Genomic DNA, 27,722 nt, shown 5'->3' on the forward strand with positions numbered 1-27,722 from the left:
CCAGCATACAAACCCATTAATTTGTCTCTTGCCATTATCATTTTCATTCATTAGTTTTTTCTTTTTTTTCAATTTCCATAAATTTCATAACTACAACCTAATTTCATCCCATACTCTTTCTAGTCGTTCGTATTAATTTATTACAAACCCAAAAATAAAGCAATTGAAGGTAAAGACAATGTGAATTACAAAGGCAAACCAAGTGAACCCTGAACCCAAGGAAATGATTTTTAAGTTGAAGAAAACACAATTAAAATTTAAGAAATGGGAAAAGAAAAGGAGTAAATTATTTGAGGAAGCAAATCTTGAGAAATCTGAGGTTTTTCGGCAATGGGGATTGTCCTAAAAATTACGAAGTAATCTTTGGCAGTAGACAGCAACGGACTTGGCATATTTCTGGCTGTGGGTCTACCACTAGAAGTTGTTGGTGGTCTGATGGGTTTTGCTAGAGAGAAGTTGGTTGCTGAAAGGTTCCAATGTGAGAGAAGTAATTTAGTTTTTTGGGTGGCTTGTTTTGTGCTGTTGGATATTTTTTTTTGACACGTGTCTTGCATCTGGATAAAAACAGGAGAAAATGGGAGAAATTTGAACTGGAGGGGAGCCTGTCCCTTCTTTTAAACCCCTTTGCCTTGTTGGTCCTAACCAACTTACAGGATGGATGACAGCCATTGTGCACTTCTCTTCCCTAGGAAAACTGACCTCAAGAATTCATTTCCTCTCTCGTAAATTTGGAGTTGGAAGTACTAACCCCGTTATTCCATTGTGATCTTCAACGCTTTGTTTTCGATAAAAAATCTTCGTGTGCCTCACATGATGCCATGTTATAGTCTCTATATGCTAAACGCCTGGGTGACTATCACCTCTACTACCAATATGGAGCTCCAAAGGTTGCTGCCAGCCAGCAGTGGAGGAGGTTCAGTGTGGGGAGCTGGTGGTTCCCTAGGAAAGGGAAACAATTTGTCTCTCCAGCTTCTCTCAACAAAAAAATGAAACTTTTCACCTAACCAATTCCACCAACCTATTAGTAAATCTGTCACTCTACTCTGCATCACGCAATTTACTTACTCCAAAGAGACTGAAACATAGCCCCAGTGCACCAGTAAACTCACAATTTACTTACTCCAAAGAGACTGAATCCTAGCCCCAGTGCATGAATAATTTCACAATGCAGTAAAAGATGATACCTCCGCTCCCTAATCCTTACTGCACCAATCCATTAACTTGTTACCCCTTTTCTAAGGTTATAATTTGTTTGAATCCTCCTCCATGCTGCAGTCCACACAAAGAAATCTCCCTTGAGCCTCGCACTGTTATATATTTTTCCCTTTAACTTAACAAATATTTTACGATCACATAATATTTCTTATGCATTTCTCCACTTCATTCACCTTGCTCTTATCCTATGATTCACATCCTCTTCAATTTCTCCATCTTTAGGAATAATTGATCCAAGATATCAAAAGCTCTAGCTCTTTGGTATCTCTTGGCCATTAAGTCTTACAGCTCTTCATCTTTATTTCTATCTTTACTAAACTTACATTCTATGTATTCCATTTTAGTCCCGAAAGACTCTAGATTCTAAAGCAGCCTGCCAAATTTCTAACTTGCCCTTAACTTCATATCTAGTTTCATCCTCTAAAATTATATCATTTGTAAAAAGCATACATCAAGGGACTTTCTCTTGAATCGATTCAGTGAGCTCATCCATCACTAATGCAAAGAGATATGGACTAGTTACAACTCCGTTATATATTTATCCTTAAAATCAACTTAATATCTTTAGAGGAACTTCTTTCTTTTCCAAAACCCACCACATAACCTCACTAGGGATTCCATATGCTTTCTCGAGGTCAATAAATACCATACGAAGATCTTTGTGGGTCTCTGTATTTTTCTATTAGGCTTTTACGAAGAAAATAGATTCCATGGTTGATCACCTTGGCATAAAATCAAATTGATTCTCCAACATTGTTTTTTTGTGTCTCAACCTATGTTCAATCACCCTCTCCCAAAGTTTCTTAGGGATTGACTGTGAACAAAATATACAGCACTAAATGCCGACATAGGCAAAGTTAAAATTCTAGACTCAACTAAATTACCAAAATATTCTTAATTTGAAGGGATTGTAGAAAGTACAGTTTTTCTGCTAAATACAAAATTAACCATAGCTTAAATGACATCCAAATCAAAAACTGTTTTAGCCCTGTAGGACAAATAACTAGACCTTTAAAACCTCACAACCTTTACTTCAATTGTACTTCACACATGGGCACTGTAAAATAAATCCTAAGTTGTCAATAGACTCAATACTTTAGTGACTCTATACTAGTAGTTTGGTTAGAGGGAACGAAATATTTTGGTACCAGTTAATATCCTTGTACCATTTCAGGGTTACCACTATTTTGTGTGTATTTATTTACTTATATTTTTATAAGCATAGAAACTAAATCCACATATTTTATAACCCCTCTATATTAGCCCGACTAGCATATTTTATAACTATTTTTTTTTTCTTCTTGTACTGGCTGTAACACCTTACAAATCACTGGTACAATCGGTAATGGCCAGTATTTTATTCGTTATGTTTCAGGGGATATTTGTACTTGATGGTATGTATTGACAACATTGAATGAATAGATGAATTTGCGAAATAGTAACAAATTAATCTTAAATGGCTGCATCACTTGCTGCTTATTGTTGAACTCAACTAAAACTAAAGCACAATCTAAAAATATGATGTGGCTGGTTAGACATAGAAAACCCACTGTTGATACTTTTTAATTATGTGGGGGTTCCCTTTGGTTTTACTTGGGTGTGATACATGCCTGTGTGTGTATCTCGATAACAAAAATAGCAATATTTAAAGATGTCATTATATATTTTACAATTCCACTTGGCTTTTGCCTGCATGCATGCAATTATTTTTTATTTTCCCTTTTTATAATACTACTTTGGCGCTTCTAATGACCACTGTTGTACTGTTTAAATTTCAGTGTTGGACTGCAGCTTCATTGTTAAAGCACAAAATTGACCACAAAGAGTCGCTTGCACTTGCGAAACAGCATCTAAATTTTGACTGCAAGAAAGAAGAGGTGGACTATGTTTACTCATTGTTGCGGTGCCTGAAGAAAATGTTTTTATGCCGTACAGGGATTTTCAAAGTTTCAGATTATCCAAATGTTTGCGAATTGTCAAGTAAAGGTGTTACAGATGACCATTCACATGCAAGGCTTTCACGTTCAATGACATCTAGCCCACAAAAGGTGAATGGAGAGGTTGAAGCTCTGTCACTGCATCAAGAATTCTCTGATAAACAGGTCCTTTCCCAGCTAGGATCAGTGCCTGAATTTAGATTTGCACTGAAAGATATCACAAAAAGTATCAAAGAAATTCAGAAGAAGTGTAACAAGCAGTTGATGAAAGTTAGTCAGAAGCAAGAGGAAGAAAAGAATGAGATTAAGCGAACTTATGAGGAAGAAAAGTCACTTCTTGAGAAAAAGCACAGAATGGAATCAACTATATTCCGTACTTGTTTGCAAAGTAATATTTCTTTGAGAGCAGATAAGCTTAAGATATTGGATAACGAACATGTAAACAAACTAGAAGTACTGGCACAGCAGCTAGAAATACGCCTAAAAACTCTAGAGGATATGCATCAAGCTGCAAGAAACAAGTTGGCTGAGAGGGAGGCCCGCTGGGTGGAAGATGTAAAGTCCTGGGCTCAAGTTGAATTAATGGGCAAGACATGTTCAAATGGGCCTGAGTGTGGAGTGAAGTGCTTGCAGACAACTGAACAAGTTACAGTTCATGCTGGTCCTAAGAATGTTGCGCCTGTTTCTGGTAATCTATCAGAAGAGTGTATTCCTCGCGAAACTGCACCTAGTTTACCAGGCCATGGATTGGGATTTATTGAATTACCAGAAAATGTGCCTGACAAAGCTGTTGCATGCAGCAGTGCTGTTGAAACACTGGCTCCCCTGCATAGGCCTGGTACTGCGAATGATGAATCAAATACCATCAGTTCTGAGAGTGTCTCAGTTATGGGATTTGTGAATTGCAATGGAACTGGCACTTCAGGTGATGTTCAAGCGAAAGTTGGCTCTATTAATCCTTGTACCAAAGAGTGTAATCGTGATGGAGCCACTTCTAGTATGCCAGATGATGAGGTTCTACTGGAAGTGCCTGAAACTGTCAGTTCCAGTGATGGTACCAAGAAAGTGGTCCCATCTTCATCTGAAGAAGGGAGAGACACATTAAGTGTGCCTCATGGAGAAGTTTTAATGGGAATTCGTGATAATTCAACTGAGTTTCCAGAGAAGGTACTCTCATTGAATTTGTCTTCTACTGAGCAGATTCCTGATGAGGCTACATTAAGTGTGCCTGGCACAGAGGTTCTGTTGAAAGTTCCTGAAACTCACAATTCCAATGATGGTCTGCAAAATGTTGTCTCTGTTGATGGATCCAGTCTACCAACTGAAGGGGTTCCATTTGGAGTTCCTGAGACTGTTAGTTCCAATGATGGTCTGGAGAATTTTCTTTCTGTGACTCCGCTTTCATCTGATGAACAAATTCTTGACAGAGCTTCATTAAGCATGCCTAATGGAGAAGTTCAATTGGAAAGTGCTGCCAGTAAAGCGTTGGAGTTTGATAACACCAACAACCACAATGATGGAGCATATGCTGTGGCCTCAGATAATTTTATTAGAGTTGACCAGCAGGATGGAGTGGATAATACTATCAGTCAAAACTCTCATTCTCAGATGCTCTCTCTGGTAAATTCACCTTCAGTGCAGCCCATGACAACCTTGGATCAAGGAAGTCCTGTGCCATTTGAACAGGTAGTGTATTTTAGTGTCAATATGTATCATAATCACACTGTTGGTATCATATGGCATTATATCAAACCAATGTAATATTGTGATTTCCTTAGTAGTGGACTATGTATTCTGTGTTGGAAATTCCAGAGGATTGTTTCTGAATATATTTAGAGGTGTGTTGCAGCACTCTGTTTGACTCTTATTGTGATATCATCTTGCCCATGTTTTTGGTCCATTTTCTGCATCAATAATATCTGTTGAAAAATTAAAAATAGAGATTGTCCTTAGCTATCCAATTCTTATTGATGAATCTGTTTCCAGGCACTCCAAGATGAATGCACACCAATCTCCACCTCTGCCCAATTTCCAGTTAGAGATGCACCAGCTAATGAGATGCAGAATACTTCGCAACAAGTTGAATCTTCAGTATCTAATCGAGATGAAGCTGTGCCTTCCAATCGATTGAATCATGAAGCAGCCACAACAGAGCCTTTGACGCAAATACAGCTGTTATCACCTGCAGATTCACACACTGGCAATAATGTTGATTTACCTTCAACTGGTGGAATCGAACCTCGGCTAAGCTCTGGAGCCCCTACATCCAACCAACTTGCTCAGACTCCTACACAAGCAGTTGAGAATCCTGTTGAGCTTTCAAGTCAAGCTGTTTCGCAACCTTCAACATCTTATGCATCACATTTGCCCATTGATGCACCTATGGTTGGCTTGGGAACACATTTATCAGACACCAGGATGATGCCCACTACAGAAATTAGTAATCCTCCTATTCCAAATGCAGCCCCTGTGGCATCCAGCATGTCTTTGCTTTTGTATCCTGACCCACTTCAATATGAGTTTGAAAGAATACGTAAAGAAACGGACCAAGCCGAGAACTCCCATAAAGATGCAGTCAGTTTCCAATTTATTTAGTTGCTTGTTTAGTTATCATTACACTTTTTATTATCTAACTGCCTTTGTTTTTCCTTGGAGCAGAAGTTGCAGCTCAAGTCTGATTGTGAGAAGGAGATTGAGGAGCTTTCTGCCCAAATTCGTCTGAAGTATGACATGAAAATTCAGGAGGTGGAATCTGAATTTCTGCTTAAAAAGAAGGAACTGGATGCAAATCGTAACAAAGTTCTAATGAATAAGATCTTGGCTGAGGCTTTTAGGTCTAAATGCATGGATCTTAGGGTACCTGGTCCATCAGGAATGCCGCGAGGTATGTGACATCTCAACAGCTTTTGAATTTTTAGTGCTGTTCTTTAGTTCACTGCTCAAATTAGTTGTCAGACAAATGACCTTGTTCAAAAGGTTTTTATATTTGGTGAATCTATAATGTATTTGGCTTTCATCAAATTTTTTTTTTTTTGGGGTTAAAAATTGATTACTTTTTGTTGTTTGATTTTCAACATAGGGTAGCTGTTGCAAATCATGATTATGTTTAAAGCTTTATGTAAACAATTTTGAATAGAAGATATAACTTGTGTAGGATGCTTGTGACACAAGCTGTGTGAAGGCAATTATGCAGTCTTCTAGTTTCTGGACAAGGCTATTTATTTGGATGTATTACTTTTTATTAGGGGGGCAAAAAGAATAAGTTTTCTAGAGTTTCTAAAGCTATGAAGGTTTTTTGAGGTTTGTGTGATCCAACCTTCTTCAAGGTTTGATGTCAAGGAAATCCTAGGTTGAAGTTTATTTATTCTCTCTCCTTTTTTTTTTCCCAGCAACCTGAAACCTTGCAACCACACAATTTGTCACCTTTAGAGCTTAAAATTCTAAACTTCAGAATCCTAAACCACCCATCCATCAAATAGTCCCAAATAACTCACAAACAGCCCAATTATTGTTCATTGTTACTGTTTACAGCCTTAGAATAGCGAAACCTAGATCTTGGTTTTCCCTTTTATTTCATCACCAAATTATACTATTCCTTTTCATCATTAGAAATCCTATATGCTTACTATTTTCAGCCTTTTCCCACCCAACCCTAACCCTAATTTTTCATATCCAACTTGTCCAGGAATTGCCAGACCTGATTTGGTGTTACTCCATTTGTCCTACCTACATTAGCTCGGTTTGACTGTTTGATTAGAACCATCAGAAAATTTTGGCTGAATGTTGGAAATTGGGTCAATTGATATCCCTGCTTGCTTGTGTTTGTTGAAACAAAGAAAACTCTACTAATCTGTTGGGATTTGGGGCTTGCAAAAGCATGTTCACACTAACAGTTGAAAATATTGATTGTGGGTCAGCTAACTTTAAGTCGACATCCGGATAATGCCAACTGAAATCCACTATCAACAATTTGGATTACAACTACTCATTTAAACCTCACAAACTAGACTCTAACAAACACAATCGTAAACACAACTCTTAGAAGCACATAGAAACTCACAAACCTCACACACAAACTCATAATCCCAAAGCCCCAATATACCCAATACCTGTTGCACACTCATACAAAAAGGGGGGAAAAAAACTCAATAACTCAAACATACAGGTATCTTTCAACTGCAGAAACACTACCAGACCATTCTTCACACAAGAGGACTGCTTTGGATAGAGCTCCCACTTGGGGCTAAACACACCAAACCTTCTTTTTTTTTTTGATAAGTAATAATGATATATATTCAAGAACACCACCTTATGCAAAAATACAAAAGGCAGAAAGAAAAATACAAAGGGAAAAGAAAGAGAAGAAAGAAAAAAGAAAAAAGAAAAGAAAAGATACTAGTGACACAGGAGAGAGCTAAGAAAACTAGGGAGAGAATCACTAGAGGTGAGTCCCCAAGCCCTAGACCAGTCAAATAGAGAGCCACCAAAGGAAGCCAATAGCTGGTCATCCAAACTATCCATGTTCTCAAATGTCCTCTTGTTTCGCTCCCTCCAAAGACACCACATTAAGTATAAAGGAGCTAAATTCCAAATGCTAGATGAATGCTTTCCAAGCCAATTCCACCAACCAAAAAGAGTACCCGCAACCGATCTTAGCAAGACCCAAGAGATCCCAAAAGATCTAAACACCAAACTCCACAACCGATTAGCCTTACTACAGTGAATTAACAAATGATCCACCGTCTCCCCATTACACCGGCACATGATACACCAATCAACAAAATCCATCCTTCTACCCCTCAAATTGTCACCTGTAAGGATCCTATCCCATACAGCCGTCCACATAAGGAAGGAAACACGCCAAGGAACCTTAACCTTCCAAACACCTTTCCAAGGAAAAATAATGGGCAATGGACTTCTCAACTTATTGTAAAATGATCGAATATCAAAATCCCCATTCTTTGTCAACTTCCATCGCATACGATCTCTATTCACAGAGGGAGGTAGATTTGAGTCTAAAGTACGGAGAAATTCATCCACCCCACCCATTTCCCAATTATTAGGTCTCTGAGTAAAATGAACATCCCTGCTTCTCCGTTCCTCTATCCCCAACCGTTCAAGAGAAGGGGCCACCGATGCCTCTTTATTGGATGCAATCCCATACACACTCGGGAAAGTCAATTGAAGTGGAAAATCCACACACCAATGATCTGTCCAAAGCTTAACTCTATCACCCACCCCCACCTCAAAGCGAATATTTTTGCTAAAGTCCTCCCAACCTGTGCGGATACTTCTCCACATGTCACACCCATGTACCCCTCTACCTAGCTTGGAAGACCATCCCCCCCATTCCTCCCCAAACTTTAGAGCTACAGCCCTTCTCCAAAGCCTTATCTCCTCAATCCCGAACCGCCATAGCCACTTCCCTAATAAGGCTTCATTAAAAGTAGTTAATTTCCTTTTTTTTTTTTGATAAATAACGTAAGAATATTATTAATAATAAAAAGATTGCCAAACCGAGTACATTGGGAATGTACTATGGAGGCACAAATCAGAAAACAAAAGAACAACGGTCAAGAAAAAAAGAAAAAGAAGAACAAGAAAAATGAGAAAAAACCACACTCCATTCAAAGAGAGTGTGTAAGAAAAAAGACTTAATCTCCAGCAAAGCTCGTTCACACCCCTCAAAGCTTCTAGCATTCCTTTCACGTCAAATGCACCAAATCAAGCAATGAGGCACTAATCTCCAAACATCAATGTGACGATGACGCGCAAACTTTCCTTGCCAAGCCTCAAACAACTCAATAACAGTGCGAGGCATAACCCATTGAATACCAAACAAACAGAAAACCAAGGACCACAACTCCCAAGCTATGGAGCAATGAAGAAGAAGATGATCCACCGACTCCCCACACCTCTTACACATATAACACCAGTCAAGCACTATCACTCTTCTTTTACGAAGGTTATCTGTTGTTAGGATCTTTCCTAAGGAAGCAGACCAAGAAAAGAAAGCTACTCTTGGAGGAACCTTCGATTGCCAAATCATTCGCCATGGAAAGGAAACAAAAGTAGAAGGGTAGAAAGAGCTATAATAACCTCTAACTTCAAAACCTCTATTCCTTGCAGGTTTCCAACAAACCTTGTCTGGACCAAACCCTCGCACTGTTGAAGAATAGACCAACCCCATAAACCGGTCAAAAGCTTCTTCTTCCCAATCTTGTGGTGGACGCCGAAATTGCACATTCCAGTGAAACCTCCCAGCAGATCAACCCATAACTTCAGCCACCGAGGAATCCTTTGACCTACTAAGACAATAAAGCTCCGGAAAGGCCTCTTGGAAAGTACACTCTCCACACCACACATGCTTCCAAAATTTCACTCTAGTACCATCCCCCACCTCATAAACCAGAAATTTAGAGAAGTTCAACCAGCCGCTTCTAATATATCTCCACAAGCTGACCCCATAAGGACTTGTCACCTTTTTCGTACACCAACCACCCCAAATGTTCCCATATTTTGCCTCTATAACCCTCCTCCATAAAGCCTCAGTCTCCATGCCATACCTCCACAACCATTTTCCTAGCAAAGCAGAGTTAAAATTCTCCAACCGTCTTATACCCAACCCCCCAACCTGCAAAGGCCTACAAACCTTGGCCCAATTAACTAAATGAATTTTAGGTTCACCACCAATCCCATTCCTTACTCCTAACCCACCATTTTTCAAAGGTGCACACACCTTGTCCCAACCCACCAAATGAGCCTTGGAGTCCCCCCACAAGAAATCCCTTTGCACCCTCTGAATTTATTGGCCACATGCGTAGGGATGGTAAAAAGAGATAAATAATAAGTGGGAAGACTAGATAAAGTGCTTTTAAGCAACGCTAGTCTTCCACCTTTAGACAAATACATCTTCTTCCAACCGGCCAACTTACGCTCAAATTTCTCCAAGATAGGATTCCAAACAGTGGGAGACTTATGGGATGCCCTCAATGGCATACCGAGATAGGTCATAGGCAAAGACCCAACCCGGCATCCCAAAATCTCTGCCAAGACAAAGACATTAGGGACCTCTCCAATGGGAACCATCTCACTCTTCAATGCATTAACCTTTAAACCTGTCACTGCCTGGAAACAAAGAAGAAACATCCGAACATGAAGAATCTGCTCCTCATCTGCATCACAAAACAGAATCGTGTCATCCACAAACAAAAGATGCGAGACCCCTACCCCTCCACCTTGTCTACCAGCAGCCCTAAACCCTCGAAGCAAACCAGCCCCTTCAGCTCTTTTCATCATCTTGCTGAAGACCTCCATCATAACCAGAAACAACATGGGACACACCAAACCTTTTACAACGCCCATTTTTATAAAGTTCCAATTTTATTCCTTGGCAAACAAGGAATACCCAACTACTTCTTTAATGTTGGAAACTTTTTCCTCATACAACAATATATCAAATCTAAATAGGAAATCAAGGCAATTTCCAACAGTATTCATATAAAATGTGGTACACTTAGTGTCTCTGTCTTTTCAAACTACAACATTTTAAACTTCACTTTTTTCTAGTTATAGTTTTTACAAACAACCCCATTTTTAAAAAGTTGTTCCAAATGGGCACTTATGGTTTCAATGAATTTGATGCTTATAAACAAAAAATAAATGGTTCAGTGAATATGAATTTTTGTTAGTGATAACCTATAAATAGGGTAGTGAGTTTGTTTCTGCATCCACAATCCAAATGTGGATTCATGCTCTGAGGTTCAAGGTTGACACTTCTTTCACATAGATTGTGTCATAATGGGTTGACTTCTGGCAATATGAAGCTGATCTCTATTATAAGTGTAGACTCAGTACCGGCCGAGGTTAATTTTGGACACATAAATTTTCGCGTTATTTGTTCTAATAATTAATAATTTGGAAATAATGAAAGGTGCCAGAACATTTTATTAAATCGAAGAGATGTCTATTTAATAAACAATATCTCATTAAGCCCAAAGAAATTGAGTCAGTCTCAGAAACCAACCATAAGTCATTTGTACCGAGACTGTTGGCATATGTTGCCAGCTCTTAGTCAAAGGGAGGTACAGCAGGATTTTCCTTGATACAAATGTAGTTAAGAGATAATCAATGATAGTTCAGACCCTATCAAGGTTGATGGCACCTCATTTTTTTTTTTCCCACTTATGGTAGTGAGCTTTCATAACAATATAGGTCATTCAATATGTTAACGGCCTCATATGAGAGGAAATAAGGTCAAAATTAGAAATTGGGAGAAATTACACTTTACCCCTATAAACTATACCCCTTTTTACACTTACTAAACTATGAGAATGCACACTTATCCCTCTTAAACTATTATTCGCGTAACCCTTGTCCCCCCTAAACTATGAGTGCACACTTACCCCCTCTTTAAACTATTACCCGTATAATACTTTCCACCCTCATCCCTATTTAATAGTTTAAGAAAGTGTGCATTCTCATAGTTTTGATTGATAGTTTTGGCATGGATGTGTTTTGGAAGAGAGAGTGGAAACAAAAATATGAAATTAGTACAAAAAATGTAGAAGAAAATTTTGAGGGGAGAGGGAGAGAGAGAGAGAGAGAGAGAGATGAATTATGAGGACTGTGGAAGTGGTTGAGAGAATTCAGGATATCGAAAGAGAGAGGTAGAGACTACATGAGTGTTTAATTGGCAGATGACAATTATACCTTCGTATTATTGCCCCCCTTCCCTGCAAAGGCAATCAAACATTATGGAATATCCGGTGACAAATTTCATCATAAAATGGCTAAAGAGGGTCATATTTACTCTAGTGCCTGAGCTGTGTGTATATGTATGTGCATGCATCTCAAGTTTCCCTGTATGTTTGCTTTCCTCTCATTGGATGTGAACTCATGTATATTTATTATGTATGCATATAAAAAATATGCTGAATGGATATTGGAATTACTTATATGCCAGTTTTCTCTCATCATGCTCTATTTCTTATTTTTCCTAGCAGATGTGAATTTAAGTTTCGTGCAGCAGCTGTTTCAGCTATCGATGCAGCAAAATGCACAAAGACCTCTTACGGCCAGTCCATCTTCAGCCAGCCCGTCTGGAGCTAGTCTGCAGAATACCAGTTTACCTGCAGCTAGCCTTCAGACCATACCACCTGCAGCTAGTCCTCATATTACAAACCCAACTGTGCAGACTTTTAACCATTCATCTTCAGTTTTCCCGAGTATTCCAACAAGACCTCCCAACATCAGCCCCATCTCCCCTCCCACAGGAAATCTCCAGGTTGGCAGTGAAATTCGTGCCCCAGCTCCACACCTGCAACCTTTTAGACCTACATCCGTGTCTCCGATCAGTCTCCCTTCTCTTCAGCGTGGGCTGCCTAGTCAGCAGGCACCTTGCAACTCCACTGCAACGTCTACCTCACTTTCCCATCAGCAACCCCGAGCAGCAGCACCTACATACCAATCTGGTCCTTACAGTAGGGGCCAGCGGCTTGAAACTTCTGGTGGGTTGCCATCTGCTCTGGAGTTGCTTATGGACGTTGACAGTCAATCTGGTGCAAAGTTGCGCCGACAACCTGAGTTATGCTCAAACTTTGACTCCCTAAACGTCTCAGAATTCGGCACAAGTAGTACACGGGTCAATGCTGTCCGTACAGGTGGAAGCCCTGACATTGTTTGTTTATCAGATGATGACTAACCAGCCTAAGGATTTTGTATAGTATGTGCATACTGTCTAACTACCCCATTAGTGTTTCTTGGAGCCCTGTAACTTGTGCCTGAAGGAAAGCTTGTGACCTGGCCTAGTGAGAGGGTGGAAAAGCTGTACCACTGACATTGTCGTTCTTTGTTCTAGTTGTGCAATGCAAAATTCATTGTCTTTTTCCCTTGTAATATATTTCTTTTGCTGCATGGCTGGAAATTTCAAGTTACGAACTACTGCAAATGGGCTTTAATATTCAATCCATGAATTATTGTGGGACAGAGTTGTACTTAAAATAATCTTGTTAAAACTGATGTGATTACATATGGTGGTACTAAGCATAGCATGCGAACAACCAAACGTGAGCAAAATGTGCTGAATTTATGGTGGAATTTGGAAAATGGAAGAGAATGCTATCTCTGTGAGTTAACGTTTACTTTCATTTGGTAAGGCAAAAATTATCGTTCTTGGGAAAGATAAGCTGCAGCGCACCCATCATCAGGGTGCACTAGTGCACCTCAACCTTTCAAAGTTTGAGATTCTTTATTTTTTTGATTATCAGGAAAACTATTATCGTTCTTGGCAAAAGATGAGCTGCGGGCGAGCCCGTTATCAGGGTGCACTAGTGGACCTCAACCTTTCAAATTTTGAGATTTATTTTTATTTATTTTTTGATAATTTGGAAAACTGTTATTGCCCAAAGAAGCAGGATTATAGAGGATCAAAAGGCCGAGCCTCCTTAACGATACCTGAATTACAGAGCGTGTAGGTGATCCATGCCAAAACTACCAAAATAACAAACTAGCCAACTCATGAGCTACCCTTTACACTTGTGTTTTAGGTAGGAGTGTCAAATGGGTTGGATTGGGTGGGTTTGGGGTGGGCATAATTGGGTTGGGTATATAAAATTTAGTTACCCATTAAAATCCATTTAACTAATTACTTCTAATTCAAATTGAACTCAATTTAATTATTATGGGTAAACTCAAACTCACCAATTTACTCAATTATGAAAATGCTACTGAAGTGAAAATGACTAAAATACTCCAAAATCTTAAAATTTCCAAAATACCCCCAAACCCAAAAAAAAAAAAAAAAAAAAAAAAGACCAAAATTCCATATTAGAGAAAAAAAGAAAAAAGAAAAAAGAAAAAAAGAAGTTAAAAAAATTTCCCAGTTTTTCTTGCACTTTCTTGGTAGCCAAACATAGCAATAAAAAAAAATTCTTCGTGGAGTTTAACCTAGAAAAATCCAAACCCATAATTAGTTTGTTAAGGCCTTAAACCAAACCTAGACTAAAAATCCCTTAACCATTAAAAAAAAAAAATCCCAAAACCCCTCAACACTATTCACAAAAACCAAGATTCAGAACTATTGAGAAAACCACAAAATCTATACCAATACCCTAGCCACCATTGTTGAACCAAAATTTTTTTTTCTCAGATCTGCAAATTTTTATATCTCACAAACTCAAAACACAAGAAAGAAAGATCTAGATTACAGTTGAAGGCTTGGTTTGTGATTCTTCTATGGATAGCCCATTTCTAACCACTAAGCCTAGCAAGTCCTTGACCAAAGAGTGGCTTAGCCAAGGGGTTCAAACTGATCTTTTCAAAGGACCCATTTGACTTTGTAAGGATTTCCTTAACCATGTTTAGGTTGAATATTGCCAGCCTTGGCATTGACCTGAACCGGAACAAGAAGTTCTTACCGTACATGGAGCGTGTTAAGATCTAGAACCAATGTGCTTGAGATCGAGCTATTACTGTTGTGCTTGAAAATGATGTTGATCTCTTTAGGATCATCATCGCTAGACTGATCTCAGGGGCTCGAGCTTTCATTGAAAATCTCTCAATGAAACTGCTGGGTTTCTGACTAAAACTTGATTGGAGGCTGAGAAAATAAGGGAAAATGAGAAAATCCTTGTGAAACCCTAAAATGCCTGAGGGCTGGGTTTTTTTTTTTTTTTTGGAAGGGTTTGGTTGAATTTGGGTATATTGTTTTTGGGTTAAATGAGTTTCAATAGGTTTTTAGTTAAAACCTAATAATCACTAGGCCTAATTGGGTTGATGCCCATTTAACCCAATTAATAATTTGGTGGATTTGGGTTCAATTAGAGTGGGCAAATGGGTTTGGGTGGTCAAATGAGTTTGGGCTTACTTTACAACCCCTAATTTTAGGGACGGCCACAGGCCGGGTTTGGGTCTGATCGACCTAAACCTAAAATGAGCCCGACCTAATACTCGAACCCCACCTGCACCATTCCATACACAAACTTGTTGACCTGCGGGTACTTGAACCCTCCCTGACCTGATTTTTTAAAAAATTGTTTATTATATTTATGCTCTATATACCAATGGAACCCAAGCCTTATTCTAATCTATTGAGTGACCTCTCTTTCTCTCTCATCCAAAATACAATCCCTTACCCTAACTCTGTGATGTTAGATCAAAAGAAGAAAAATATATTACATTCTCTGTTATTTTCTAAATTAGAAGAAACATTGCTATCTTGTGGAGTATATTGAAGGCACTTGACTGTGTTTTTGGTAAGAATGGATCTATTTCATACAAACAACCAAGAATGGATCTGCTATGTTTCTTGTAGGAAACGAAGGCAAAGAAGGAGGAGGCGATCAATATGATGGTTGAGAGAGAGAGAGAGAGAGAGAGAGAGAGAGAGAGAGAGAGAGAGAGAGAGAGAGAGAGATTTAAGCTTTTTTCTTAAAGTTTATTTATGGTACACTTTACTCCACTCCCCACTATATATATATATATATATATATATATATATACATATGCACGTTAATTTATGGAGGTGAAAATGCATTTTTAGTTCCTACATTTTGGGTCAATTCTTGTTTCGGTCTTTAAATTGATTTTCAGGAATCAAGTTGCACGTGGGGCCATGATGCATGCACACGTAGGCCCAAACCTGTGCGCGCATGTTGGGTTTTAGAAATAATGAAAGACAAATTTTTAGCATTAAAGATTGAGATTTGGAATGAATCCCACATCGTCTGGGGCTATTCTAAACCCACATTTTCACAATATAAATAGCCATACATGGTACCTTTTCAAAAAAGACAGAAATCCTAAGGGAAAACACTAAGGTATGTTCGGTAACTATTTTTTCCCCTTATTTTTTGTTTTCAAAAACTATTTTCTATTTTAAAACTAAAAAACTTGTTTGGCAACTAAAAATGGACTGAAAACAAAAACTGTTTTCAAAACTCAATTTGTAAAGGAAATTGAAAACATGTAAAAGACTTTTTTTAGTTTATAATTTTCAAAAGTCAAATAAATTACACATTTGAATTAATGAATCTGTCTCATTTAATGAGTTAGCATTAGAGTTCAAATCCTAATAACAACATATTTTAGTATTTTTTTTCTTCAAAAATCTATTTTTTTTTTTTAATTTCAACTAATCAAACATGTTTTTTATTTAAAAAATACAAGAAAATTGTTTTTTCTTTATATTCCCAAAAACAAGTTTTTGAAAATAGAAAATAAAAATTGTTACCAAACATAACCTAATGTAAGGTTGAATTTAATTAACCATCTTGTTGGCTTTATTCCGTGCCAATTTTCTTGTATTTTAACACTTAGAAACCTTGTATTTAGGTGGGGTTCATGTAAGGGTAGTGAGTAAGAGAGTGTGAAGAAATGCTCAAGAAAGTGCAAGAAAGCAGGGCTTCGCGGCTAAGACTTGCGAGTGACTTGTGACTGGCAAGCCGCCAAATTCAGCACACGAGTGAAACGTGCGAAAAGGTGAACAGTCGTGCCAGCTGGAGCGTTACAGGACAAAAAGTCCAGCCTGGCAATTCTGTTAGCTCGCGGCTTGAACTTGCGACTCAGCTAAGCCGCCAACTAGCTTTGTTTTGAAAAGCCTGATGTTTCACATTCCTATCTCACCTTAGTATAAATACCCCTCATTCCCACGAAATGTAGAGAGCTTTCATAGAGAATTTTGAGAGAGAAACCCTAGAGAAAAGTAAGATTGCCTCATCCACAATTTTCGCCTAAGAGACTCTTCAAATTCCTCTACTCTCTTCCTCTCCATTGATATATCCTTGAGAGGTTCTTGACCAAATCCTTTTCTCACCATACCCACGTCTGTGAGAAGGTTCTTTTGGTGCTAAGGGAAGCAGTTTGGAAGGGACCAATAGTTATTCGTTGATGCTATGGTTTATAGCGGAATCTGGTAAGTTAGAGAAGAAAAAGGTTTGCCGCAACTTCGTTGGAGCAAGAAGCTTGGAGGGCTTAGGTACCTGGGTAGATTAGGCTTGGAGGGTTTATTGTTGTTAATGTATCCCAACTACATTTTCTAGTGGATTATTGATCGCTTGGAGGGCGGCGAAGAGATTTTATGCCGTGCACTTCGGTTTCCTCTTCGATAACACATTGTGTGTTGTCCTTGTGTTTGCATCTCTCTTCCCTTTATCTTTACTATTTAATTACTATTGTGATTGTGATTTTTTGTGGTTTAGATTGTTTATCAATTCTGTTTAAGCTTGTTATCATATTCCGCACATATATTGTTTGATATAAAGCTTGAATTGATAATTTGTTATTTGGGGGTCTAAACGTTCATAGTGTTTTCAACGCGATTTGAACTTTCTATTGGTATCAGAGCAGGTGCACTTGTTGTGGTTTAAACACCTTAGTGCGATCCTTGACCCCATATTGAGATGGATAGGTTTCAATTTCTAAATGTGCCACCGAAGAACTTGGCGAAAAACCTCTCTACAGCCCTCCAAGTCGAAATCATCCACTAGTAAATAAGTTGGAGAACATGCATAACAAAAAGCCCTCTAAGCCTATGTACTTGAGCCTTCCAAGCTCTTGCTACTAACGGACTTCTCATAGTCTTGTCTTCACTAGTTATCTGGATCCCATAATATGCCCTATTGCATTTGTCAAGCCTCACCGGCTTTTTTTGGCAAATTCCTAAAGCTTCCCAAGCTCCAAAACACTCGCTACACTCTGAAAATATGTGGGTTATGTTTGGGTACAAATCTCCTCTAAAGTTATAACAATGGGAAAGGTAAAGGAGAAGAGACTACAAGGATTTCTCACTAAGGATGAGTAGCTCTCTTTCTAAAAGGTAGGTATGTTGTGTTGTGATGTAGAAACCTATCTAAGGTTTTCTCTCTGAATTGCCTCTATACAATTCATGGGTAATAAGAATATATATAGTCTGGGTAAAGACTTTGGTAAAGCAAATAAACTTTTTGCCAAACAAACAATTTTGCGGGTGCTTTGCGGGTTGGTCCTTCTTACGAAACACTTGTGAAGTTGATAGCCTGGTGCTTTTCATAGGTTGCTTCTCGCGAGCTACTTGTGAGGTAATCGCGAATTCCACTGATTCATCTTTTGAAGCTTGTTTGTTCACTAATCTCTTACACTCATCCCTTACAAATAAACTCACATATATACAAGGAAAAATGATTGAAGAAATTACAATCAAATTTAGCACAGAATTAAACCCAACGCAAAATAGTTGGAAATCACAACTTTACACTAAGAATATATAACACATAAATAAAATTAAAAACAACAAGAATACAAAAATAATTCAAATCAAGGAAAAGCTATGAAGAGAGACTCACCTTACTTATGGAACACGACTTGATTGATATTTTAACCGGCCTCTTAGTACCTACACAACAAGATCAAGTAATAATCAAAGGAATCAAATCATTCAATAGTTACTTAAAATAAAAAAGTTTTGAAAATGTTTTTAGAAATCCCCTTAATGTTTCTGCCTTAATTTTTGTGCTAGAAAAAGGTTTTGAATCTCTATAAAAAATGTGGTGGCTGCTGCCCTAGGGTTATTAAGGGAGAAAAAATGGTTTTGAAAGCAAAGAGAAACTTTTTCTAGCTAGGGTTTGAGTTTGGAGGTATAAGGTTGTATTTATATGTTTAAACTAGAGTTTTCAGACTTATTTAGAGTATTTTAGACATTTCAAAGGGTCTAGGGCTGGGGCCCACCAAAGAGGGAGGTTTTGGTCCCTAAAAAATGAAGTTCTGGGCTTCTGGAAGTCAGCCTATGTACATAGGAACATGCAGGCGTATGCATGTGTCTCCAGAAACCCTAATTTTGACAGCTCTAATGGCCTGACTTCAAACAATCATAATTCACTCAATATAAGTCTAAATAAGACAAAATTTATGTTCAAATTAAAGCTCAAGATATCTACTTTCCAAATAAACTTTACTAAAAAAATCTTTGTAGAGAAAAAGTTATGGTCAAAACAGTGAGCAAATGTCATTTTTCAACATTATTTTCAAAACGATTTAAGCACTTTTGAGTTGTATTACTTCCAAACTATCAAAATAACTTTAATTATCTTTTATAGATATGTCAAGCTCATCATTGGGACTAAGTACTAAAATCTATTAACCGGGTATAAAATGAGGTGTTTACATATCTAGTGTAAGACCTGGCCTAAAGACATTCTGCATGTGGTGTGGGGTTGTACGGAGGTTGATAGTTTGTGGAGAAATCTTAGCCGGGCTCGCTACTCAGATCACCCTCCACCTGGGGACCTCACTAACCTTATTTCAAGTTTTTTGCAGGTTGCTGAAGATTTCAGAGCTGATATAGCTTGGTTCTTATGGAATCGGTGAAACGCGGCTTGACTAATAAGTCTTCCAACTTAACCCGTGGTTAACATCATCTTGGTTGCAAGTGGAATGCTCCAGGATTTCCTCAGTACGCAGGAGTTCAAGCCAGTAGAAGCCCGGACGTCCATAAATCATCACTGGTTCCCGCCAATCCAATTTCAGTACAAAGCCAATTTCGACGATGCTGTGTTTCAGAGCAGTAACTCGGTGGGGCTAGGGGTGGTTATCCGAGACCACAGAGGTGACCTTGTAGGGGCCCTGTCCATGCGTATCCCCCCTCCCTCCAACGGTGGCTGAGATTGAAGCTCTTGTCTGCAGACGTGTTATTCAGTTCGTTAGCGAATTAAGCCTCCGTGAGGTGACTTTCGAAGGTGATGCTCTGCTAGTAATCAAAGCTCTCACAACTAGTATGGCAGATTAGTCCATGTATGGTCACATTGTCGTTGATATTCTCCATCAAACAGCTCCGCTGAGGTTCTTTCAGTTTAGTAATGTTAATCGTAGTTGAAACAAAGTTGCTGATGCTTTGGCAAAAAAAGCCAGAGCTGGGTTAGAATTTAAAGTTTGGATAGAAAACATTCCGGGGGACATTATTCCGTTGGCTCTTGATCTTTCTTAAGGTTTTTGTTTTTGGTTTAATAATAGCCCAGTCTGGACTTCCTGTCTGGTTTTTCAAAAAAACTAAAAAAATAGAAAGAGAAAAACCATATAACGCTTCATTTCATTATTCAGTTCTGACTTCTGAGAAAATAAAATTCTATTTTTTGATCCTTATTTAAGACTGAGTATTCTAATTCTAGTGTTTATATACGGAGCGCGCTGACGTTACCTTATTTAAGGAAAGACACAATTAAAGATATGCTGTTTTTTTAGGGCTTATGTGGAATATCCAACGATTTGGATATATATATATATATACACACACACACATGGTTGGACAAGGCACATGGAGCACATATCCAAACAATGCTCCATATAATGTGCCTTGGCAGAAATTGTGGAGACTGAAAGCTTCAGAAAGAAAAAAATGCTATTGTGGCGGATATGACCAAATGATATCCCCACAAAAGAAAATATTGTGATGAGAATTGGTGAAGGTGATCCTAACTGCGTGTTATGTGGCAAAAGTATAGAAAATTGCTGCCATCTATTTTTCAAGTGCAATGTTGCCAAGGCACTTTGGTTTGCTAGCTGTGATGGATTGAGATCGGATTCCATTCCGATATCCACTAATGAGGATATTGTCAAATTCATAGTTAGTCCTAATAGCTTTTTGGGGGTAGTTTCAGCAAGAAATAAAGAGGATAATGAGCTAGACTCATTAAGAATGTTGATCACTCTAGAAGCAATTTGGTTCATGAGGAATCAGTTAGTGCACAATGCTAGCCACATTGACATTATGGAGGCCTCCCAACTAATAAAGAAGAGAACATTGGAGTATGCTAAGACCTTATCATAAGGAAAAGACAATAGCCAAGGACAAGAGCGTAAATGGATGGGAAGCTCTAGAGGATGGATGGATTAAAATCAATGTGGATGTTGCTATGACTGAAAATGCCACTGCTTTGGTGGTGGTGGCTAGAAATAAAAATGGAGAGGTGCTTAAAGTTTGGGCTAGAAGGCATGAAGGTTGCTCTCCAATGCAAGCGGAAGCTGCAGCTATATATTGGGCAATCCAGCTAGCGCAAAAGGAAAATTGGCAACATACCATCATCGAAGGAGGTGCTAAGTCCTGTTTTGATCCCCTATCCACACCTAATCTGCAACCTGATTCGTCCATTGCTGCTACTATTAGTAATATTCTTGATCTTAGTAACTTCTTTTTGAATTGTAAATTTAGTTGGGTTAGAAGATGCTGCAATACTGCTGCCCATGTGGCTGCAAAGTATGCTATTAGATTTAGTAGAGTTTGGTGTTTCAATATGTATAGTCTTCTTGTAGAAATTGCAGATGCTTGTAAGGCTGACAACCTCTGTTTTGTTTGTTGAATGATAATGTTTGTTTAGAAAAAAAAAAAAAAAAAAGAATAAAAAAAGGGCATATGGAGCACAAAAACGAAATGATTTAATTTGGATATATCTTCTTTTGAAGATGGGAAGAAGTCGGTGTTAAAAGATAAACTCTAGTGATAAAATCGAAATCTATAATAATATTAATAATAATAATAATATAAATAAATCATGAACCTTCCCTAGTAACTGAGATTTATTGATGCCACCTAAAAGTGTCTTCAAGAGTGTCCTATGTTTTGATGTCATATCTATACTGAAATATAAAGAAAACTATGTTAATCTAACTTTAAATCATAACAATATCCCTAGTCAAAGATCATGAAATGGTGTTGGACAAAATTGGAACGGTACTGTATAAGATTTTAAGAAAACTTGATGTGACCCACATTTAAGTAATAAATAAAAACTCATATCTTAAAAATTTTATTTATAAAAAATGTTATGGTGAATAACAATTTCTAAGCAACTCTCAATTGGTATAACTCATTTGGTTAATAAACAAATTGAAATTACAAGTTTTAAACTCCTTAATGGAAAGAGGGTTATGGAATAAATCTTAATTTAAAAGAGTCCCTAGTCTAGCTTATATATATAGCCTGTCTCCATCAAAAGGAAATATGTAAGGAAAATGCTATAGATTAGAAGACACCTTTTGTATACACTATCATATGGTAATTTTTTTTAAAAAAAATACTTTAACAACTATAGCTGGAGGTATGTTTATGTTATTTATTTTTTGCTGTAAATTTAAATTTTATCTTACATACTGTTCATTAATGCTAAAAATTTTTAGTATTTAAAACATCTGATATGGGAGGTTTTTTAGCATTTGGCACACCTGATACTAGTGCACATCAATTGGAAGCTAAAACAGTGTTAGGAGGGAAATAAAATTCCTACTACAACCACTTTAAAAAAACCCATTTTTTGGGATGGGATTTGGGCCTTTTTTATACATCATTGTTTGGGTTGGACCTAAGTGACTTTTGCAAAATAGATACTATTTTTTTTTTTTTTCTCTCTCTGAAGTCTGAACATATTCGAAATCACACCACATTTATAATCGTTACAAAAATATTGGGTTTGACCCATTCATTTCAGATTGATCAAGCCATTGATTTGTTAATTCATCAATCCACCAATCACCTTGTCTGAAGCAATGCCCTGAGCAACTTCTTTAATTAGCTTGTGAACTATTTTTAAGGCCCAATAAATTTTGATTTATGTCCTATAAATATTACTTTTATAATGTGGCCTTTCCATCTAATTCTGTTATATTGTGTTGTTAGGTTTCCTAAAAACAATGCTGTTTTGGTTATTTTTTTAGTTTCTTATATTAAAAAATCCAATATATATATATATATATATATTAAAAATATATATTTTTTAAAGATGAAAAGATACTTTTTTTTTTCTTTAATCTCCAATTCTCCCTCATTCTGATATCTTCAAGTTCAATTGTGGATGATGATCTATAGCATTTTTTTATTTCTAGCATTGTAGCTAAAAGTCAATTAATTTTTTCTATTTAGTTATACAATCTTTTTTTTTTTTTCTTCAATAGTTACAATGGGGGATACGGAATTTGAATCCTAAGCATTCCATTGAAAACTCTAAGAGATGCCAATTTAACTACAAAATTTTTAGCAATTTAGTTGTACAATCTTGAGTTCAATTTAATTTTTTGAATGTCAACTATTCTCTTCAACCCGAACCCTAGAGCCCAGATTTTTCTCTACCTACTCCTAGCCCCTCACCACCCTACCCCCCCCCCCCCTCCAATTCCCTCTCTCTCCTCCTTACATGAGCTCATCATCCCCTTTGCCTTGCCCCTCCATGTTTCCTTTCTTCTTTGCAATCTCCCCCTCTATTTCCCTCTCTCATTTGTTCTCTATTGTTCCCCTTGACTGCATCAACCACGCCAAGATTTGATACTTCAATGCTACTATTTCACCTCCAATCTAGAAACACTGCTCCCATGAGACACAACTTTCGTAGGTGAAACAACTTTGCTACTCCTTTTAATTTGTTGAATTTTTGCACAATGAATATTTTCTTTGAGAGAGAGAGAGAGAGATATATATATATATATATATATATTATACTAGATAAAAATTCTACTATAGTCTAATCTAAGTGTATATGTGTGTAAAACTCCCTCTTGGAGACTTAAACCCTGTCACTTGCCCTTCACCCTACAAGAACTTAGTACTTATAAAGTGACCATTGCACATAAGTTGTTAGGGTTTGGAATTTTTTTTTTTGGGTCAAATTGTTAGCATAGAATTTCAGTGAAAAATTAGCCTCTTAGGTGTAAAATAGTGAGATTAATTTAATTCAATTTATTGATTAGCAAGTTTCTTTTGGTTGTTGGGAAAGTGGTGGCTTCTTTTGGACGTGTATTTTTTTGAACTTGTGTATTTTGTTAAATTAAATCTGAGTATAAAGATTGATAGAAATTTGGTTGAATTTATGTAGTTGATTTTTTGGGCAAAAGAAAATCTGTATAGAAATTGTATTGGGAATTTTTTTTTTTTGGTTAAATCCTTATGCTCCGCTTCATTTGGATTAGGGCTGCCCAAATTGATTCGGTAACCTGACCCACCCGAAGATCTGACCGGATCCGACTCGAATTCGGCCGACCTGACTGCTCCAGTGGGTCGACGGCGAGTCTTCACCACCAGAAAATGATTCTGGTGGGTCGGTTTCGGTTTTCCTCCCTTAAAACCTGAAAAGCCCCAACCAACCGAAAGATTTCCAGATTCTAGCGAAAATTTCCAGATTCTGGTGATATTTCCCTTAGATCTGGTGAGATTTTGACCGAATCTGGCGAAATCTCATCAAATCCGGTGAGATTTTTGCTGGATCTGGCGAAATCTCATTGAATCTAAGGGAAATATCATTGGAATCTAGAAAACTATTGTCAGAATCTGGGTTTCTTCGTTAGATCTGTGTTTTTTTCATTGTTTTCTCGCCATCTTCTCAGATATAAGACTCCGACCAACCCGCTCGACACCTGTTGATGGTCTGAATTGCCCGACCTGATTACTATGGCGGGTTGGCGGCGGGTGCATTTTTTTCTCACCCGATTCCGGTGGTTCGGTTCTGGGTTGGGCACAAACCCGACCCGGACCGACCTATGGACAACCCTAATTTGCATTGCTTTTCCCATTCAAGTACAAAAAATTTGTAATGATATAAATCTTTGGCTGAATTCATGTAATCTCACGTTCTTTGCCATTTTTTTTAAAAAAATTATTTTTAGGTAGAGGAGAGGAGCTTTAAATTTTTCACTTTTTTTTCCCTTCAATTTGGAAAAGAAAAAACAGAAATTTTTTTTTTTCATTTTTCAAAATTTTTATTTTTATTATTTTGAATTCAGTGATTTCAATAATAATATAACAACATCGTTTTAGGAGTACATAACAACATCCCACTTAACAAGGTGGATAGATGGATGATATTTTGTCGATACTGTATTTTGTCCAGCCCCGATTCACATGTCAAAATAATGAAAAAATTCTAAACAAATTTTAAAAAAGTGAAAATCATGATTTTTAAAACCAAAAGGGGGCAATAAATAAATGCAACACAATCAGATGGTGAATCAAAAAGTTGCAACAATTAAATCCCTTATGATAAGAAGTAAGACCAAAAACCCTAATCAAGGATGGTCAAAATGTTGACTTTTTGATCCATCTGGCTAAATTTTGGATCATCACATAGGACATATTTTTCCCTTTCAAACAGCAGTTCATGGGCCAAAATCGGAGTTAAAACGGATAAGATATCAATAAAACTTCGGAACCCTAATTAAATGTTTCACTTTTTTTCACATGTCAAAATGGTCATTTTTGGACCGATTTCATGCTAAAACCTGTAACAACTAAGCAACAATTGGAGTGATTCATCTAAACTAGATTGAAGCATGATCTCTTGACTACCTCTCACAAAAAGGGCTCAACGATATCTGCTACAGATTGGAAAAAATGAATCTTTCAAAAAACATGTTGCAGAATTTCCTATACTGCGTCATTTCTCTTCCAGACTTAATATCTTGACGATCGTAACTTTGAATCAAGCAAAGCTAGAGCCTATAGAAACTAGACATCTAAAGCTTTTCAGGAATATCAAGTTTAAAGAAATCAAAGCTCAAAAAGGCCTCCAAATAGCAACATGAAAATCGAACTAGAAACTAGGGAAAAAAAAAAAGCCAAAACTTGGAGAAAAAGTAGGCTGCTTTGTGGTGGTGTTCCAGAACACTGTCACATAGCCTCTTGTCGATACTGTATTTTGTTTGACCCTAATTCACGCTCCACAACAAATGCCAAAATAAAAAATAGAAAAAAATAAAATTGAGAAAATGTGTAAAAATACAAAATTCAAAGCCTAAAAAGGGAAAAAATAAATACAACATGATTGGATAGTGGATCAAAGGGTCACAATATTTAAAAACTGTTTTTATAGCAACCAAGGCTAAAACCCTAACTAGGTATGGTACAAAAGTTGACTTTTTGATTAGACCATTGAATCGTGTTGAATTTTGGACCATCTCATAGGGAATGTTTTTCCCTTTGAAATGATAGTTTATGGGCTAAAATTGGAGTTAAGACAGATGAAATATCACCAAAATATCAAAAACCTTAATAAAAATCTCACATTTTTTTTTTCCTTCTTAATAGACAATTTTTTAGTCGACTTCGTGCAATAAACTATACTGATTGGGCAGGCACTGGAGTGATCCGGCTTACCATCTTGAAGAATAAGGTCTTGTCCACTTTTAATAAAAAGGGCTTAATGATATCTGCCCCGGATTGGAAGGTGCAAATTTTCTAAGGAAAAACGTCACAAATTTTTTTAACACTACGTCATCCTCCTTTTGAGCATGATAACTTGAATATTGTAGCTCCAAATTGTTCAAGACCAAGACTATTGAAAACTAGACATCCAAAGCTTTCTAGGCATATAAAGTTTGAAGAAAATGGAGCTTGGAAAGTCCTTGAAACACCTGCGCGAAGATTGGACTAGAAAACGAGAAAAAGACAAAATAAGCCCAATGAGGTGGCAAAAGTGGGAGGCTAGCTATGTGCAACATGTTACACCTAGCTAGCCTCCCATTTTTCCTCTTCCTCTATAAATACCTCCTCATTTTTGTGAAAAGTAAGAAGAAAAAGATAGAGAAAAAGGGAGAAAAAATAGGAAAAGAGTGGAAAAATTTTGAGAAAAATATTCTAGAAATTCTGAAAATATTCTTTTCCCTCCTCTCTAGGAAACCCATCACACAAAAAAATAAAAATAAATAAAAAAATAAAAATAAAAGCCTCTTCATTTTTATTGTAATTTTGTGGGTAAGCTTGTTGGGATGGGGTAGTTTTTCCATAACTACACCCATCCCATTCCTTTATCCTTCTCATGTAAACATCATATTGCCATATATGAAATCATTTTATTTATCTTGCCTTTTGTTCTTATTTGCTTTAAATCCCTATGTTGTTGTAAATATCTCTCTTTATCTTTATGTCCATATTATTATTTGCTTGCTTGTGATATTGTATTATCTCCATAGATGGGTATTGAACCATCTCTTAGGATTTGTATGGAAAGTAGGAGAAATCCTTTCCCACCTAGGCATCTAGGATTTTTATCTTTCTTACTTTACATTTATATCATCCATTTTATTTTCAAGTTATCCCCTTCCCCTTTACATTTATGTCATCCATTTTATTTTCAAGCAGTCCCCTTTTCCTTTTATTTTATGTCATCCATTTTATTTTCAAGCAATCCCCTCCCCCTTTACATTTATGTCATTCCTTTAATTTCAAGCAATCCCCCTTCCCTTTTATTTTATTGCACCTATATGTACGCATGCGTGAGTGTGTATCTAGACACCTAAATAAACAAAATGATTTTATATCCTCTCTCTTAAATGGTTTTTAAACCTCAATTAAAGCGCAATATATGTATGTCTCATAAGAATGGTTGATGGCTTAGAACTTCTATTTATTTATGATGAAGAACTCATAAGGCTTGAAAGAGATTAAAATCTATTTAAATGAGACATTAAAAAAACCTTTTTTTTTCAATAAACCTTTTATATTTCTGCACTTTCTTTTAGTGTCATTTAAATTTCTGTACTTTAAATTTCAGCTCTTTACTTTTTATGTCATTTAAATTTCAGTTATTTACTTTTTATGTTATTTGAATTTTAACTCTTTACTTT

At 37.1% G+C, this 27,722-nt stretch overlaps 1 protein-coding gene across 1 annotated transcript in view; it reads left to right on the plus strand.

Moving 5' to 3' along the window:
• Nucleotides 1-13,139, plus strand: part of LOC112032457 (helicase protein MOM1) — a gene marked incomplete at its 5' end in the record, with an annotated part of 30,080 nt that extends 16,941 nt beyond the window's left edge. Inside the window, 4 exons of the mRNA XM_065774753.1 lie at nt 2,994-4,838; nt 5,139-5,726; nt 5,811-6,036; nt 12,158-13,139. Of these exons, the coding sequence (XP_065630825.1) occupies nt 2,994-4,838; nt 5,139-5,726; nt 5,811-6,036; nt 12,158-12,855 (3,357 nt within the window). The remainder of the gene's footprint in view (nt 1-2,993; nt 4,839-5,138; nt 5,727-5,810; nt 6,037-12,157) is intronic.
• Between the last annotated feature and the right edge of the window lie 14,583 nt (nt 13,140-27,722).

Source organism: Quercus suber, unplaced genomic scaffold (genome assembly GCF_002906115.3).
Source record: "Quercus suber isolate HL8 unplaced genomic scaffold, Cork oak 2.0 scaffold_98, whole genome shotgun sequence".
Classification (NCBI taxonomy): domain Eukaryota; kingdom Viridiplantae; phylum Streptophyta; class Magnoliopsida; order Fagales; family Fagaceae; genus Quercus; species Quercus suber.